Source organism: Lucilia cuprina, chromosome 6, assembly GCF_022045245.1.
Source record: "Lucilia cuprina isolate Lc7/37 chromosome 6, ASM2204524v1, whole genome shotgun sequence".
Classification (NCBI taxonomy): Eukaryota; Metazoa; Arthropoda; class Insecta; order Diptera; family Calliphoridae; genus Lucilia; species Lucilia cuprina.
The window spans coordinates 57,837,422-57,850,722 of record NC_060954.1 but is presented as its reverse complement, the minus strand read 5'-3'; the positions used below and the strand labels follow the sequence as shown (position 1 = coordinate 57,850,722).

General features: G+C 29.1%; 2 protein-coding genes across 2 annotated transcripts in view; one reads left to right on the top strand and one right to left on the bottom strand.

Annotated features, from left to right (window-relative positions):
* The window catches only part of LOC111681926 (tyrosine-protein kinase receptor torso), a 16,621-nt gene extending 8,823 nt beyond the window's left edge, over positions 1 to 7,798 (bottom strand). Inside the window, exons 1-7 of the mRNA XM_046954208.1 lie at positions 7,772 to 7,798; positions 6,528 to 6,696; positions 5,826 to 5,992; positions 2,985 to 3,120; positions 2,166 to 2,305; positions 1,515 to 1,773; positions 1,221 to 1,392 (exon numbers count right to left, since the gene is read on the bottom strand). Of these exons, the coding sequence (XP_046810164.1) occupies positions 1,221 to 1,392; positions 1,515 to 1,773; positions 2,166 to 2,305; positions 2,985 to 3,120; positions 5,826 to 5,992; positions 6,528 to 6,696; positions 7,772 to 7,798 (1,070 nt within the window). The remainder of the gene's footprint in view (positions 1 to 1,220; positions 1,393 to 1,514; positions 1,774 to 2,165; positions 2,306 to 2,984; positions 3,121 to 5,825; positions 5,993 to 6,527; positions 6,697 to 7,771) is intronic.
* Positions 7,799 to 8,922: 1,124 nt separating this feature from the next.
* Positions 8,923 to 13,301, top strand: part of LOC124420661 (probable serine/threonine-protein kinase ifkC) — a 5,011-nt gene continuing 632 nt past the window's right edge. Inside the window, exons 1-3 of the mRNA XM_046954207.1 lie at positions 8,923 to 8,926; positions 11,501 to 12,432; positions 12,522 to 12,616. Of these exons, the coding sequence (XP_046810163.1) occupies positions 8,923 to 8,926; positions 11,501 to 12,432; positions 12,522 to 12,616 (1,031 nt within the window). The remainder of the gene's footprint in view (positions 8,927 to 11,500; positions 12,433 to 12,521; positions 12,617 to 13,301) is intronic.

The window sequence follows — 13,301 nt, the reverse complement described above, 5'->3', positions numbered from 1 at the left end:
CTCTGTTCATATTCGACTTGCCACAGCGTGTCACTGTGAGTAAGAACGATGTCTACGGCTTATTGAAGGATCGTGCTTCGGTCCACCGGTTACGTCTCTAGGTGCTGTACATACACATACATACATACATACATACATACATACATACATACATACATACATACATACATACATACATACATACATATATGATGGATATAACGGTTTTAATTAAACCTATTTAACTTTGTTTGCCTGGTTCACACTGCGAAACTTTTTTGGAAAACCTTTGATAAACTATACTAAAGCCAAGAATATGAGTTCTATTATAGACCAAACTATAACTAAGAGTGACTAGATTATGTATTATGACTAGATTATACCTAGGAGTAAAGACAAAATTATATTCTCGATTTTAGAATAGACTTCAGTAAAGACTATATACTGGACTTTATTCAATACTATTTTTATACACTTCACCTTCGTGAGAAGGTTATATATAAGTTTGTCATTTCGTTTGTAATTGCTATAATATAATTTTCCGACCCTATAAAGTATATATATTCTGGATCCTTATAGATAGCGGAGTCGATTAAGCCATGTCCGTCTGTTTGTCTGTTGAAATCAGTTTTTAGAGGACCCTAGATATCGGCAAGATCAAAATCTTCAATAATTCTATTAGACATGCTTTCGAGAAGATCGCTATTTAAAATCAGCAAAATCGGTCGGTAAATAACGGAAATATGAGCTAAAATCCGAGACAACCTCTAAAAAAATGTAATATTTTTTTCATGCTTTGTTAAAAAAGCAACAACAACACTGTATATTAGAAAAAGATGTACACGTATGTGTAGATGTATTTGGTTTTATTCAGCTGTGTATTTTTTGTATGTTTGGATGCTGTTGGCGTCATTGCGTTATTAATTTTGTTTTTTTTTTCTGTGTTTTTCGTTATGTATATTTAGATGTCTGTTGGTTTAGATGCCTTGTGTATTTTGCTTTTTATTTCGTTTAGCGTTGTTGTTGTTGTTCTTTTTGTTTAGCTTTTGATGTAATAATAATGTAGTCGGGTAAAAAATTTGAAATTTATAAAAGATGTTTAAAATACACTATGGTGAAGGGTATATAAGATTCGGCACAGCCGAATATAGCACTCTTACTTGTTAATAATTGTGTTTTCAACAAATATACAAACAGACCTTACAAAAATGTCATTCTTTTCACAAAATCCACACACTTACCTTAAAAAATTCAACAGGTTACCGAAACTACAGTACTCAGTAACCAACATCATTTCACTGCTAAAACGTGTACAATGACCAATTATACCAACAATATTGGGATGCTTTTCAACAGATTTCATAACTTCTATCTCACGACGAAATGCGTATATGTCATCAGCAGTGGGATGATCTGAAAATGATGTAACATTGAAATACAACATAAAAAATACATATACAGATGTGTACATACATAAATACAGCTATAAATAATATTATTTATATTCTTTTTTTAATTATTTATATTTAACTTACCTTTTAACATTTTAACAGCCACCTCTTGAGTGGTGCCCAATTTTTTATCTTTATATAGACCAAGTTTTACCAACCCGAAGGCACCTTCACCTAATACTTGATAAAGTATTAAATCATTGCGATTAATTTCCATGTCATCATCATAGAGCAAACTTTCTTGTACTTTAGTTTCATATGTTAAGTCGTCAGCATTTCCCTTGAGATGAGTGACGAAATCAAAAGTATCTTTGGGATCGATTGGTGCTTTCTTTTCGAGTTCCTAGAGGTGGTTAAAGCATTATTATGATTAATAACAACAATAACAATCTGTAGTCTAGTCTATAGCCTAGTTTAATGTTTAGTTTACAGTCTTTAGTCTAGTATGTAGTTTAGTCTATAGTCTAGTCTATAGTCTAGTCTATAGTCTAGTCTATAGTCTAGTCTATAGTCTAGTCTATAGTCTAGTCTATAGTCTAGTCTATAGTCTAGTCTATAGTCTAGTCTATAGTCTAGTCTATAGTCTAGTCTATAGTCTAGTCTATAGTCTAGTCTATAGTCTAGTCTATAGTCTAGTCTATAGTCTAGTCTATAAACTAGTCTATAGTCTAGTCTATAGTCTAGTCTATAGTTAAATTATTAACATAAATTTAAAACTTTATTATTAAAACTTACTTCAAAATATTTACATCTCTTCTGATAGCGTTTTAGTTTAGCTCTACGATGGTAAATAATAAATATTGTTAGAGACAAAATGGCAACACAAAAAATGGGCGCTAATATGACTGCAATCAGTTTTACAATTGGATTTTTCTCTGAAAAACAAATAAAATAATAGCACATGTTTTTATTTCGTTACTCGTGAAATTGAGTTGGGTTTGTAAAAAAATACAATCAAAATTGTCTGTCTGTAAAATGTGTAATAGGTAGGTTGGCAATTAGGTGAGCCAAAAAATTGTCCGATATCCTTTTCTGATCCTTTGTAATAGAAAATTTTATGTATTTTTAAACTTATTGTGATTGAATTTTAAATTATTAACAATATACTAGGAAATGTATTCTGTTTCGAATAAAACAGTCTAAAGTATTTTTTTAGAGTCATCCTAATAGGTAATACATAGAGATGAACATTTTACTTGCAAGTTTTATGTTAATGTCAATCGTATAGCATATCGACCAAATTTTTTAATCATAAGTGTTTTTTTTTTGTTTGTTTTTAAATAAATGATATAGGGATAAAAAGTCATGTTATAATTGGCCATTGTATCCCCCTCCCTTCATAGCCTATTTATTGTAAAATATAAATATTTTCATTACGTATTCTAACTTTTTAGTTTACGATATGTGTTTTGTATGGCACTATTATGTAAAGTAAATCTAAAATGTAATATTTTACTTTTATTACGAGAAAGAAAATAAACTTATAAGGTTTACGTTCTTTACACAAAATATATGTATGTGTATGTAATTATATATGTACTTTGTTTAAATTACCCGGAATATGAACAACAGTTTTTATTATATCTGTTAGAGATGTTGTTGTATGTCCACCCCTGGTGTATGCGGTAAGACTTACTTCATAGAATACACCCCAGAAGGTTATTTGTGGTATGTAGAAATAGTGAATATCCTGTAAAAAAGAAACAAAACATAATGATATATAATTATCCAACGATTTAAGAAATATCTTTTATAAGGTCTTGAAATGTGTGTGTATATTTTAAAATCTAATCTATCTGATAATATAGACTAGGTCCAAAAACCTATTTTCATAGAAACTGAAATATTGAATGCCAGGAAATTTTAATTAAGTCTGTCTGTACATAGCCTTTTGGTACCCTACACAACTATAGTGGGAAGGGTATTACGTGTTTGTGCTGATGTTTGTAACGCATTAAAATATTAATACTATACCCACCTTAATCGATCGACTCAAAATCACTTCCTGAGTCGATGACTATGTCCGTCCGGCCGTCCGTGTGTCCATGTAAACGTTGTTATCAAAGTACAGGTCGCAATTTTGAATTATAATAATTTGTTGAGCTTTGAAATACACGTTTGTTTTGACTCAAGGACGAAGCCTATTGGAAATTTGTTAAAATCGGTCCATTATTTCACCTAGCTCCCATACAACTGAACCCCCGAAAAGGGCTTTTGAGCTCATAATTATGTATAATATAAATGCATCTCGATGAGAGTTCGCACAACTAAGTTTTATACAAGCCTTGATGATCTTCGATATGATCGGACCTCATTTGACCCTAGCCCCCACACAAAGCCCCCTTCAGAAAGTGACTTGAATATCCGCAATTCATTTACTAGCACAGACAAATATTATAAATATTATATAAATATCATATAAATACAAATTTATCCAGCCCATTTTATCGGGATCGGTCCACATTTGCTCCTATCCCCCATATAAATCCTCTTATAGAAAATAAGTTTTTCGTCCATAAACTGCTTAAATAATTCGGAATCAAGGTAATTTTCAAGATAAATGCTTTATTATAAAAAATACAATAAAAATTTTGATATTCATAACTGGTGTAGGGTATCATATATTTGACCTACTATACTTTCTTACTTATTGTGAATATGGATGTTTTGAAAAGGGGAGAGCGGTCATATTCATATCGGAATTGGTCTAAGAATGAAGCTCTTATTTAATTAAGTTCTTTGATCCGTGTGTCATTATCATCATAAGTTAGATTACACAGGCCAACAAAATTTGAAATTCGAAACCCTGAGACCAAGTAAGATGTTTTTAAAACTGGCTTCACTCTAGCACACAAATAATATGATCTGTCAAAATATTGTGTACAATAGTACGGATGCAATCGTGTAAACGCAATGTGTAATGAAATCAACACACATTGAGACAGAATACGGATGACAGTTGTATGTCTCTCTTCACATTTTGAAATGATTCAAAAAACAAGCATGACGCATTAGATCAGGGATGTATTTTTATGTAAACACATAAAAAAACGTAAAACGGCTGTTTCCATCTTACTTTGTTATGGTTTTATACCAATCGTGTAAACACAAAAATTATAAATCATGCGACTTTTATTCTCTTTCTTGTTACGTACGTAAGGTGTGATCGTGTGAAATGCCCTTAAAGGATTGAGAAGTACAGAAATCTCTCACATCTGCTGTTTGAGATATTGTGTCCTAAAATTAAAAACAACAACAAACCCTGAGAGCAAGTTAGATGTTTCTAAAGGATTGACGCTGAGGTTTGAGAAATCGTGTCTGAAGTTTGAAAAAATGTTTGATCTTTCTATATAACAGCGCCAAGATAACTTTATTGAGATATCTTTATCTTAATCTTAAAAACTTTTGGTTTTCGTTATATTCGTGGTATTTGTCAGATGACATCTTCGTTGTGCGGTTAATTTGAAAAAAAGTCGAAACCCAATTTAGGTGCATCCAAATATGAATTTAGACTTTCACCATCACACCTCGTTTTCGAAATATCGTGTCCTGAAATTCCTGGAAAAAACAAACTTCAGAGCACGATATATCGAATCCCAGATGTGATGAAGAAATTCTGAGTACAGATTCGCATTTAGCTCAATTCTGAGTCCAGATTCGCATTCAGCTCAATTCTGATTCGCATTCAGCTCAATCAATCAATGAAAATGTTGTCGGCCTGTGTTATTATTGCAATATTAAACTGATTGGAAAATATAGAGGTTAATGCTAAGACCAAGACTATATAAGAGGAAATGGAAACGAAAAACATTTCGCAGAATGATTTCGTGTAAAAAACGATATCATTAAAAATTTATGAGATATTTACGAATTAGTGATTTTCGAAAGTCGCCCTTTTATTGCATTTAACTCACATTTAAATTTCTTAACTTTAAATCTATTTAATTCCACTTCCTGGCAAATGAAAGTGTGTTAAGATAATTTATTTAGAATTTCCTTTATTCCTTTATGTGACATTGTATTATTAAAGAGCTTTTGGCATTATTAAAGAGCTTTTGTACAAAATTTATTCTTAATCACATAGAAAGACACTTAAATCAACTTTGTTTAAAGTTTTAGCAAATTTAAATGTTTAACACAAATTATATGTAATTTTTTATATAAACACAAATATTAAATAATAAAAATTAAAAAAAAATTGCTTTTACTGTTTTAAATAAATTGCTAAAGGCAAAAAATGTAAGACTATATATATACGAAAACAAATCTTATAATAATTAAATTCATTGAAGTATTGTGTATTAATATCTTAATAATTACACATGAAAACACTTCAAAGAAAATTTTCGAATATTTCTTATTACTTACAGCTAAAATCAATTGCTTCTTACTTACCTTAGGTAATTCATATATGGTTATATTTCCTTGTTCTGATAAATCCTGTATGCGAAGCGTATAATTGTCGGGCAAATGATTGGGTAAAAGCCAACTTATGTTCAATGAATAGAGATTTTGATCTAAAGCCACTTGTTCTAATTGCAAATTTTGAGGAGCTTCAGGAGCTAAAGAAAACATAATAATGAAGTTATTTTAAATGCCAAACAAAAAATCTTTTTAACAATATCAACTTCAATTCAATTTTGAAACGAAATGAAATTTTCTCCTATATTTAAAATTTTAATAAAAAAAAAAATATTTAAATTTTCAAATATTTTTTTTATAATAATAAAAAACCGCACCAAAAAAATACTTCGCAGCCTGATTTTTACGCATTTTTAACTTGTGTTATTTGCTTACGAAAAAATTTTATAAATTTTTCTAGAAAACAATTTCCTCATTTCCACCCCCCACTCCCTGTAAAATTCTTTTAACACAATACTTAAATGCTAAAGTTATCACAATTACATACATACATATATACTAAATATTCAGCTAATTTTCAAAAGGACTTGATTGAAAATTTAAAAATAATTTTAAACGAGAAACTGTGAATTTTTATAAAAAAAACAATTTTCTATGTATTTGTTTAAATTTATATTTTAAAATAGCTAATTACTGCACTAATTAATATAAAAATTTACCTTTAGTTTCACTTACCACAAATATTAAAATTATAATTATGCCATTCAACGCACGATGGAACGGTAAAGGTTTTCCAAAATAAATCACTTTCTCTCGTGTTTTTGGTATTGCTAGCCCTTATGCCCACTTTATACACCGAGGAAAAGGTTAAATTTTCTAATTGATGTTTATACAGTTCACGTGGCTGTAAAAAAAGGAAAAAAAAAACGGAATTGAGGTTAAAAGCAAATACGTATTTATTAAAAATAATTTATAATTAGATAGGTAGATAGATAGATGGATAGATAGATAGATAGATAGATAGATAGATAGATAGATAGATAGATAGATAGATAGATAGATAGATAGATAGATAGATAGATAGATAGATAGATAGATAGATAGATAGATAGATAGATAGATAGATAGATAGATAGATAGATAGATAGATAGATAGATGGATAGATAGATAGATAGATAGATAGATAGATAGATAGATAGATAGATAGATAGATAGATAGATAGATAGGTAGATAGATGGATAGATAGATGATAGATAAATAGATAGATAGATAGATAGATAGATAGATAGATAGATAGATAGATAGATAGATAGATAGATAGATAGATAGATAGATAGATAGATAGATAGATAGATGGATAGATAGATAGATAGATAGATAGATAGATAGATAGATAGATAGATAGATAGATAGATAGATAAATAGATAAATAGATCGATACATACTGAAATATATAGCTTTTCGTATGAATTTATTAGTACAAATCTATCACTCGTTTGAAATACCTAAGAACTGCTTAAAATAAAGGGACTTTTTATTTTAAACACTGAAAACAATCTTTGTTGCAATTAATACATTATTTATCCGCACAGAAAATAATAAAAATTCAATTTAAAAACTTTGATTTATTACTCTAGCATTACTACTTAACTACTAAATATGACGTCGCTAAATAGAATCTACTTTAGACTAATTTATTAGAATAAAAACGTCATCATATTACACTATAAACAATTAAAAAAAAGTTGTTAAAACAACTTGAACCGGAACAAGAACAAATACTAATGAAAACTATAAAAAATAATAAACCTATAGATTAATTCAATTTAAAAACTATGGTGAACTTAAAGGTTTAGAATTTCCAAAAAAACTGAACGTATCGTGATGAATTTATAATTTATAGCTGTACTACTGAACAGTGTAATATAAGAGATTGTTAATAATAAAAAAATAAAATAAATTGATTGATAGATTTACCGGTCTTATAGATTTTATTGATTTCATTGGAAATTTATTTCTCTATACTAAACAGTATTTAATTACGTATTAAATTAATCTTTTAATATATAATTATATAAATTGTAAACAAACTAAATATAGATTATTATAATAAACTATTTACATACATTGAATTTAAATAAATAATATGGATTTAATTTACAGCAATATATATTTAACTGTAAAATAAAACCAAATTTTTGAAGTTTTTTGCCAAGAGAAACCGAAATATGTACTATGGATGTATTTATGTAAATATGTTATTCGTTTCTAAATAATAATAATAATATCGCTCATTTACTAAAAGACTAATATAACTCCAAATTGGTGAATACTATAGACTAGACTATAGACCAGATTATTAATTATACGATAGACTAGACTATAGACTAGACTATAGACTAGACTATAGACTAGACTATAGACTAGACTATAGACTAGACTATAGACTAGACTATAGACTAGACTATAGACTAACTAGAAATATTGGCTATATATACATATGTATCAAAATATACATATGCATATTTCATGCTAAATGAAAAAAATTGCTATAATAAATAGAATATTTTTTCGACAAATAACTTGGCAAGTTAAATACTCTTTTAACACTGCTCTGCATTCAATACATACATACATACATACATACATACATACATACATACATACATACATACATACATACAATTAAATTTAAGGGTTGCAAACACAAAAATTTTAAACACACAGATATACATACAAACATAAACCTTAGAAAGACACAATTATAAATAACATTGCACAGTAGATCAATTGAACAAAAAGGTGGATTATGAAAATATGTAATTTTATGTTTTATGTAATATAATGCCCATCTCTATGAGTGGTTTTCGAAAGAATTGTACGACAATTGAACGAAAATAAAGTTTGTCACTTTGTTAATTATTCCGCAAAATAATTAACTCTAACTTGTTTTTTTATAAAAAAAATATTGATGACTTCCGGCACTGGTTTCCGTTATCCGATGGACTAACATTTAGTATTTGTTAGTTTTTGGACACTAATAAACATAATAAGAACCATAAAAATTATAATTTTCTAAAAGTTTAATATTCTTAAAGTCGATTTATAGAACCGTTGTTGAGGAATAAATGGGTAAACATTATTTAGAAAAATATTTTTACATTGTTTCTCTTGGTGACGTAATTACTTAATTGAAAACAAATTAATACAAATTATTTGATTTGACGGTTGTAATATGAAGTGTCACAGTAACATACATATCACCGCAAATATACTTTAAAAAAGAGTTTTAAGTGCTTAAGATATGCGGTAGAGCACTCAAAATATACTCTTAAAATTTTAACAATATGCTCTTAAAATGAATTTTTGATTATTTTTAACATTTTACAAGATTTTGACAATTGATTCAACTCATAGAACTACTTTAATAGAATTCCGTTTACATTCAAACAACCAATAAATAACATCACGCCATTTGATACGCAATAAAAACAAACTTCAAGCTACAAAGTTTGACACATTTTTTAATTTATATTCATAGCTTGTAAACTAACAATAGTTTTTTTAAACGATAAAGAAGGATTAGTCTCATAAAATCTAATGTAATCAGTTTTATGAGACTACTGTATTTTAAACAAATTTAAAGTTTTTTTTTGCACCACAAAAACATATATTTGCTTTATTGGGGTTTCCTTGCATATCACTTAAAATGTCTATAGTAAAAAATATTGTTTTTTCAATCGGCCCACTGTTTCTTTTTAATATGCCTTATTCTTGTATAAGTTTTCAACTTTACTTTTGTTTTTTAAATTGTTTCTTTTATGTATGTACATACTTTATTGTATTTTATTAGGTGTTAAATAACAAAATTGTGAAATTGTCAGTTACGAGTAGCAGACAAATTTTTGAACATTTATTTACATATGCCAGCTTTTTGTTCACGTTCGTCGTTGCTTACAAATTGTTGGTGTTGTTTAAAAAGGAATATAATTTAATTATCTAAGATCCCCCTAAGGTTAAAAATTAAACTAATTTCCCATTTGCTTAAGTATTGAATATTATTTTTAAGCATTTCCTGTATACTTTTAGCTCGAGGACTTTAAAACGGTAAATATTTATAAAACGAATTTAAATCAACGATATCAAAAATATAAAAAAAACAAGTTAGAGTGCTATATTCGGCTGTGCTGAATCTTAAATACTCTCCGCCACCAAGCTACTTATTATTAAAATCCATTTAACTATCTAATTTTCAGATAACTAGATAAAAGTTTTGTTTCCGTAGTGAGGGTACTAATAGGGACTTTATATGGGAGATAGTGAACCTTATATATCTACGTTAGTATTATTATCTGTATTCATATAATATTTTACAATATTTGTACAATATTTTTATTGATTTCGAAATATTTGAGGGAGTTATTAACGATAAACAAATTTTTGGGAATATATACCATTGTATTGGGCCTTTGGGAAATTTTGAATCAATTGTTATGATTTTCAACATACTTTATCCCTAGTAAAAAAATAATGTTTTGACAAAATTCATAAAATTTTGTCAAACTACTAAAAAATTTGTTCAAACAGGACTAAGCCAAGCAGTAGACTGAGACACCAATTTTTCAATCCCGGTCAGATTGGAGGTATTGGGCCCTCTTTATACCCCGGGATTGCAATAACACCAAGGCGGAGGTGTTCGCCAAGGTAACATGCCCCCGGGGGGACAAGTTGAGTGTACACAGACATTTAAACACATTTTTTTAATGAGCTTTAACAAAAACAAATATAATATGCAATCAAGTATGAATGCATAGTCGGGCATAGCCGACCATATGATACCCTACACCAGTCAGTATGTATGTTAAAAATGGGGATTATTTAAAAAAATAAAGCATTTGGATTCTTTTTTTAACTTTATTTCGGAATATTTTTACTTTTTTTTGGCCAAAAAAAAAAGATTTTTTTAAGAGGGCTCAAAGGGGAGTAGGGCCCTATCCTTAAAAATGTTGGTAGGAGGAGTTAAGTCTTCTTCAATATTATTTATATAGAATTTAAAAGTGTTATTAGTTTTTAAGGCATTTTCTGAAGGGGAGTTTGTATGGGGGATAGGGTCAAATAAAGCCCGATCATTACAAAGATCGGTAGTATCATTTAAAGTTCTATAAAACTAAGATTTGTCGACTTTTGTTAAAATAATAGATCATTTAAATTAATTATAAGCCAAAAGGCCCTATTTGGGGGGTACAGTTGTATGGGGGCTAGTCGAAATAATGGACCGATTTTAACCATTTTCAATAGGCTCCTTGGGCCAAAAGAAGCGTGTGTGCCAAATTTCATTCAATTATCTTGAAAATTGCGGCCTGTACCTTGCGCACAAGGTTTACATGGACAGGCAGCCAGACGGACGGACATAGCTTAATCGACTCAGAAAATGATTCTAAGCCGATTGGTATACTTTAAGGTGGGTATAGGACGAATATTTTTGTATGTTACAAACATAAGCACAAACCCAATATACCCTCCCCACTAAAGTGGTGTAGGGTATAAAAAAATGGTTTAAAAATATAAAATTATCTTTGTTGTGGCTTCAACAAATGGAAATATTTAATTAAACAGGACTTTGCATTTATATAGAAAGTTGAAAACAAATTAAAACAAAAATAAGTTTAGGAAAAGTTTTAGAAATTCCAATAAATTTCTAACCAGCATTTCGTGAACACAACGATTTAGCGATTAGTATTTATTGGCATAAAAATATATTAATTTTGATTTCTATTTCCAGAGACGAATGGCATTTTTTGCATGAATTACAAATAAAAAGACAACATCTGGGAGCAACAACGATTTCTTATATAGAATTAAATCAAGGTGATGATACCAGTAGTCAGGATTCATCAGCACAATTGGATTCACGAAGCAGTAGCAATAGTTTAAACGAGTCTTTTGGAGCACAACAAACCAAGTATCATCCACATGACGAGGACAAGGAAAAGTCAATGGAACTTAAAAGTAAAGATATAAATGCTGATGCCATAGAACATTTTAAAACCAAATACAATGAAATAAATGCGACCTCCTCCTCATCAAACACTAATGGGACAAATAACCACAACGAAATTAATTTACACAAATTAAACTCCCAACATATTGAAGATTTAAATGAAACAACCAAAAATATTTTATCTTCTGCAGCAGAAAATAAATCGTATGGTTACCATGGTTTCTGTACAAATTCCTGTAAATGTAATGTTGGAATTATAAAAAATATTAATGCAAATGATATCGTTAATGATAATGAAGAATTAGAACGTATTCTTAAGCAAAAGCAGCACCAACAACAACAACAACCTGTAAATAAAACCAGCAGTGACACAACTATTGAAATTAAAAATTGTGATTGCAAGATGAAGGAACAGAAGCAAAATGCATTAAATAAATTAAATATCGCAATTGAAAATAAATCATATTTTTCAATTTTTTCATCGGAATCACGTAAAAATCCCGATAAATCAAAATTTGCTGGCAAACTAAATAAAAAAACAAAAACTCATCTTACTGGAAATGATGTTCACTGCAATCGAGTGCCACTTTCTTGTGGAGATTTACTTAATATTGCTCGACAGGTGGCTGTTGGTATGGTAAGTTAACAATCTGTTTACATTATATATGTTGCTTTTATAAATACTCATTGAAAATCTAATTAATATTTGGTATCATTTAATTTAAGGACTTTTTGGCCAAAAACAAAGTAGTTCATCGTGATTTAGCAGCAAGAAATGTTTTGGTGGCTCCAGATAGAACTGTCAAAATTGCTGATTTTGGGTAAGTAAACATAAAATATAGTTTAGTCTATAGCCTAGTTTTTACTCTAGCCAAAGTCTCGTCTATAGTCTAGTCTATTGTCTATTCTATAGTCTAGTCTATAGTATTGTCTATAGTCTATTCTATAGTTTTGTCTTAAGTCTAGTTTTTAGTCTAGTCTATAGCACTGTCTATAGTCTAGTCTATAGTCTTGTCTATAGTCTAGTCTATAGTCCATTCTTTAGTCTATAGGATAGTCTATAGTCTAGTCTACAGTCGATTCTATAGTCTAGTCTATAGTTTTTTCTATAGTCTAGTCTAAATTGTAGTCTAAAGTCAAGTCAATAGTCCAATCTACAGTCTAGTCTATAGTCTAACCTATAGTCTAGTCTTTGGTCTAGTCGATAGTCCAGTCGATAGTCTAGTCGATAGTCTAGTCGATAGTCTAGTCTATAGTCTAATCTATAGTCTAATCTATAGTCTAGTCTAAAATCTTGTCAATTGTTTAGTCTATAGGCCAATCTACAGTCTAGTCTATAGTCTAGTTTATAGTATAGTCTTTAATCTAGTCCATGATCTAGTCGATAGTCTAGTCTGTAGTCTAGTCTAAAAACTTGTCTATAGTCTAGTCTATAGTCTAGTCTACAGTCTAGTCTATAGTCTAGTCTACAGTCTAGTCTATAGTCTAGTCTACCGTCTAGTCTAT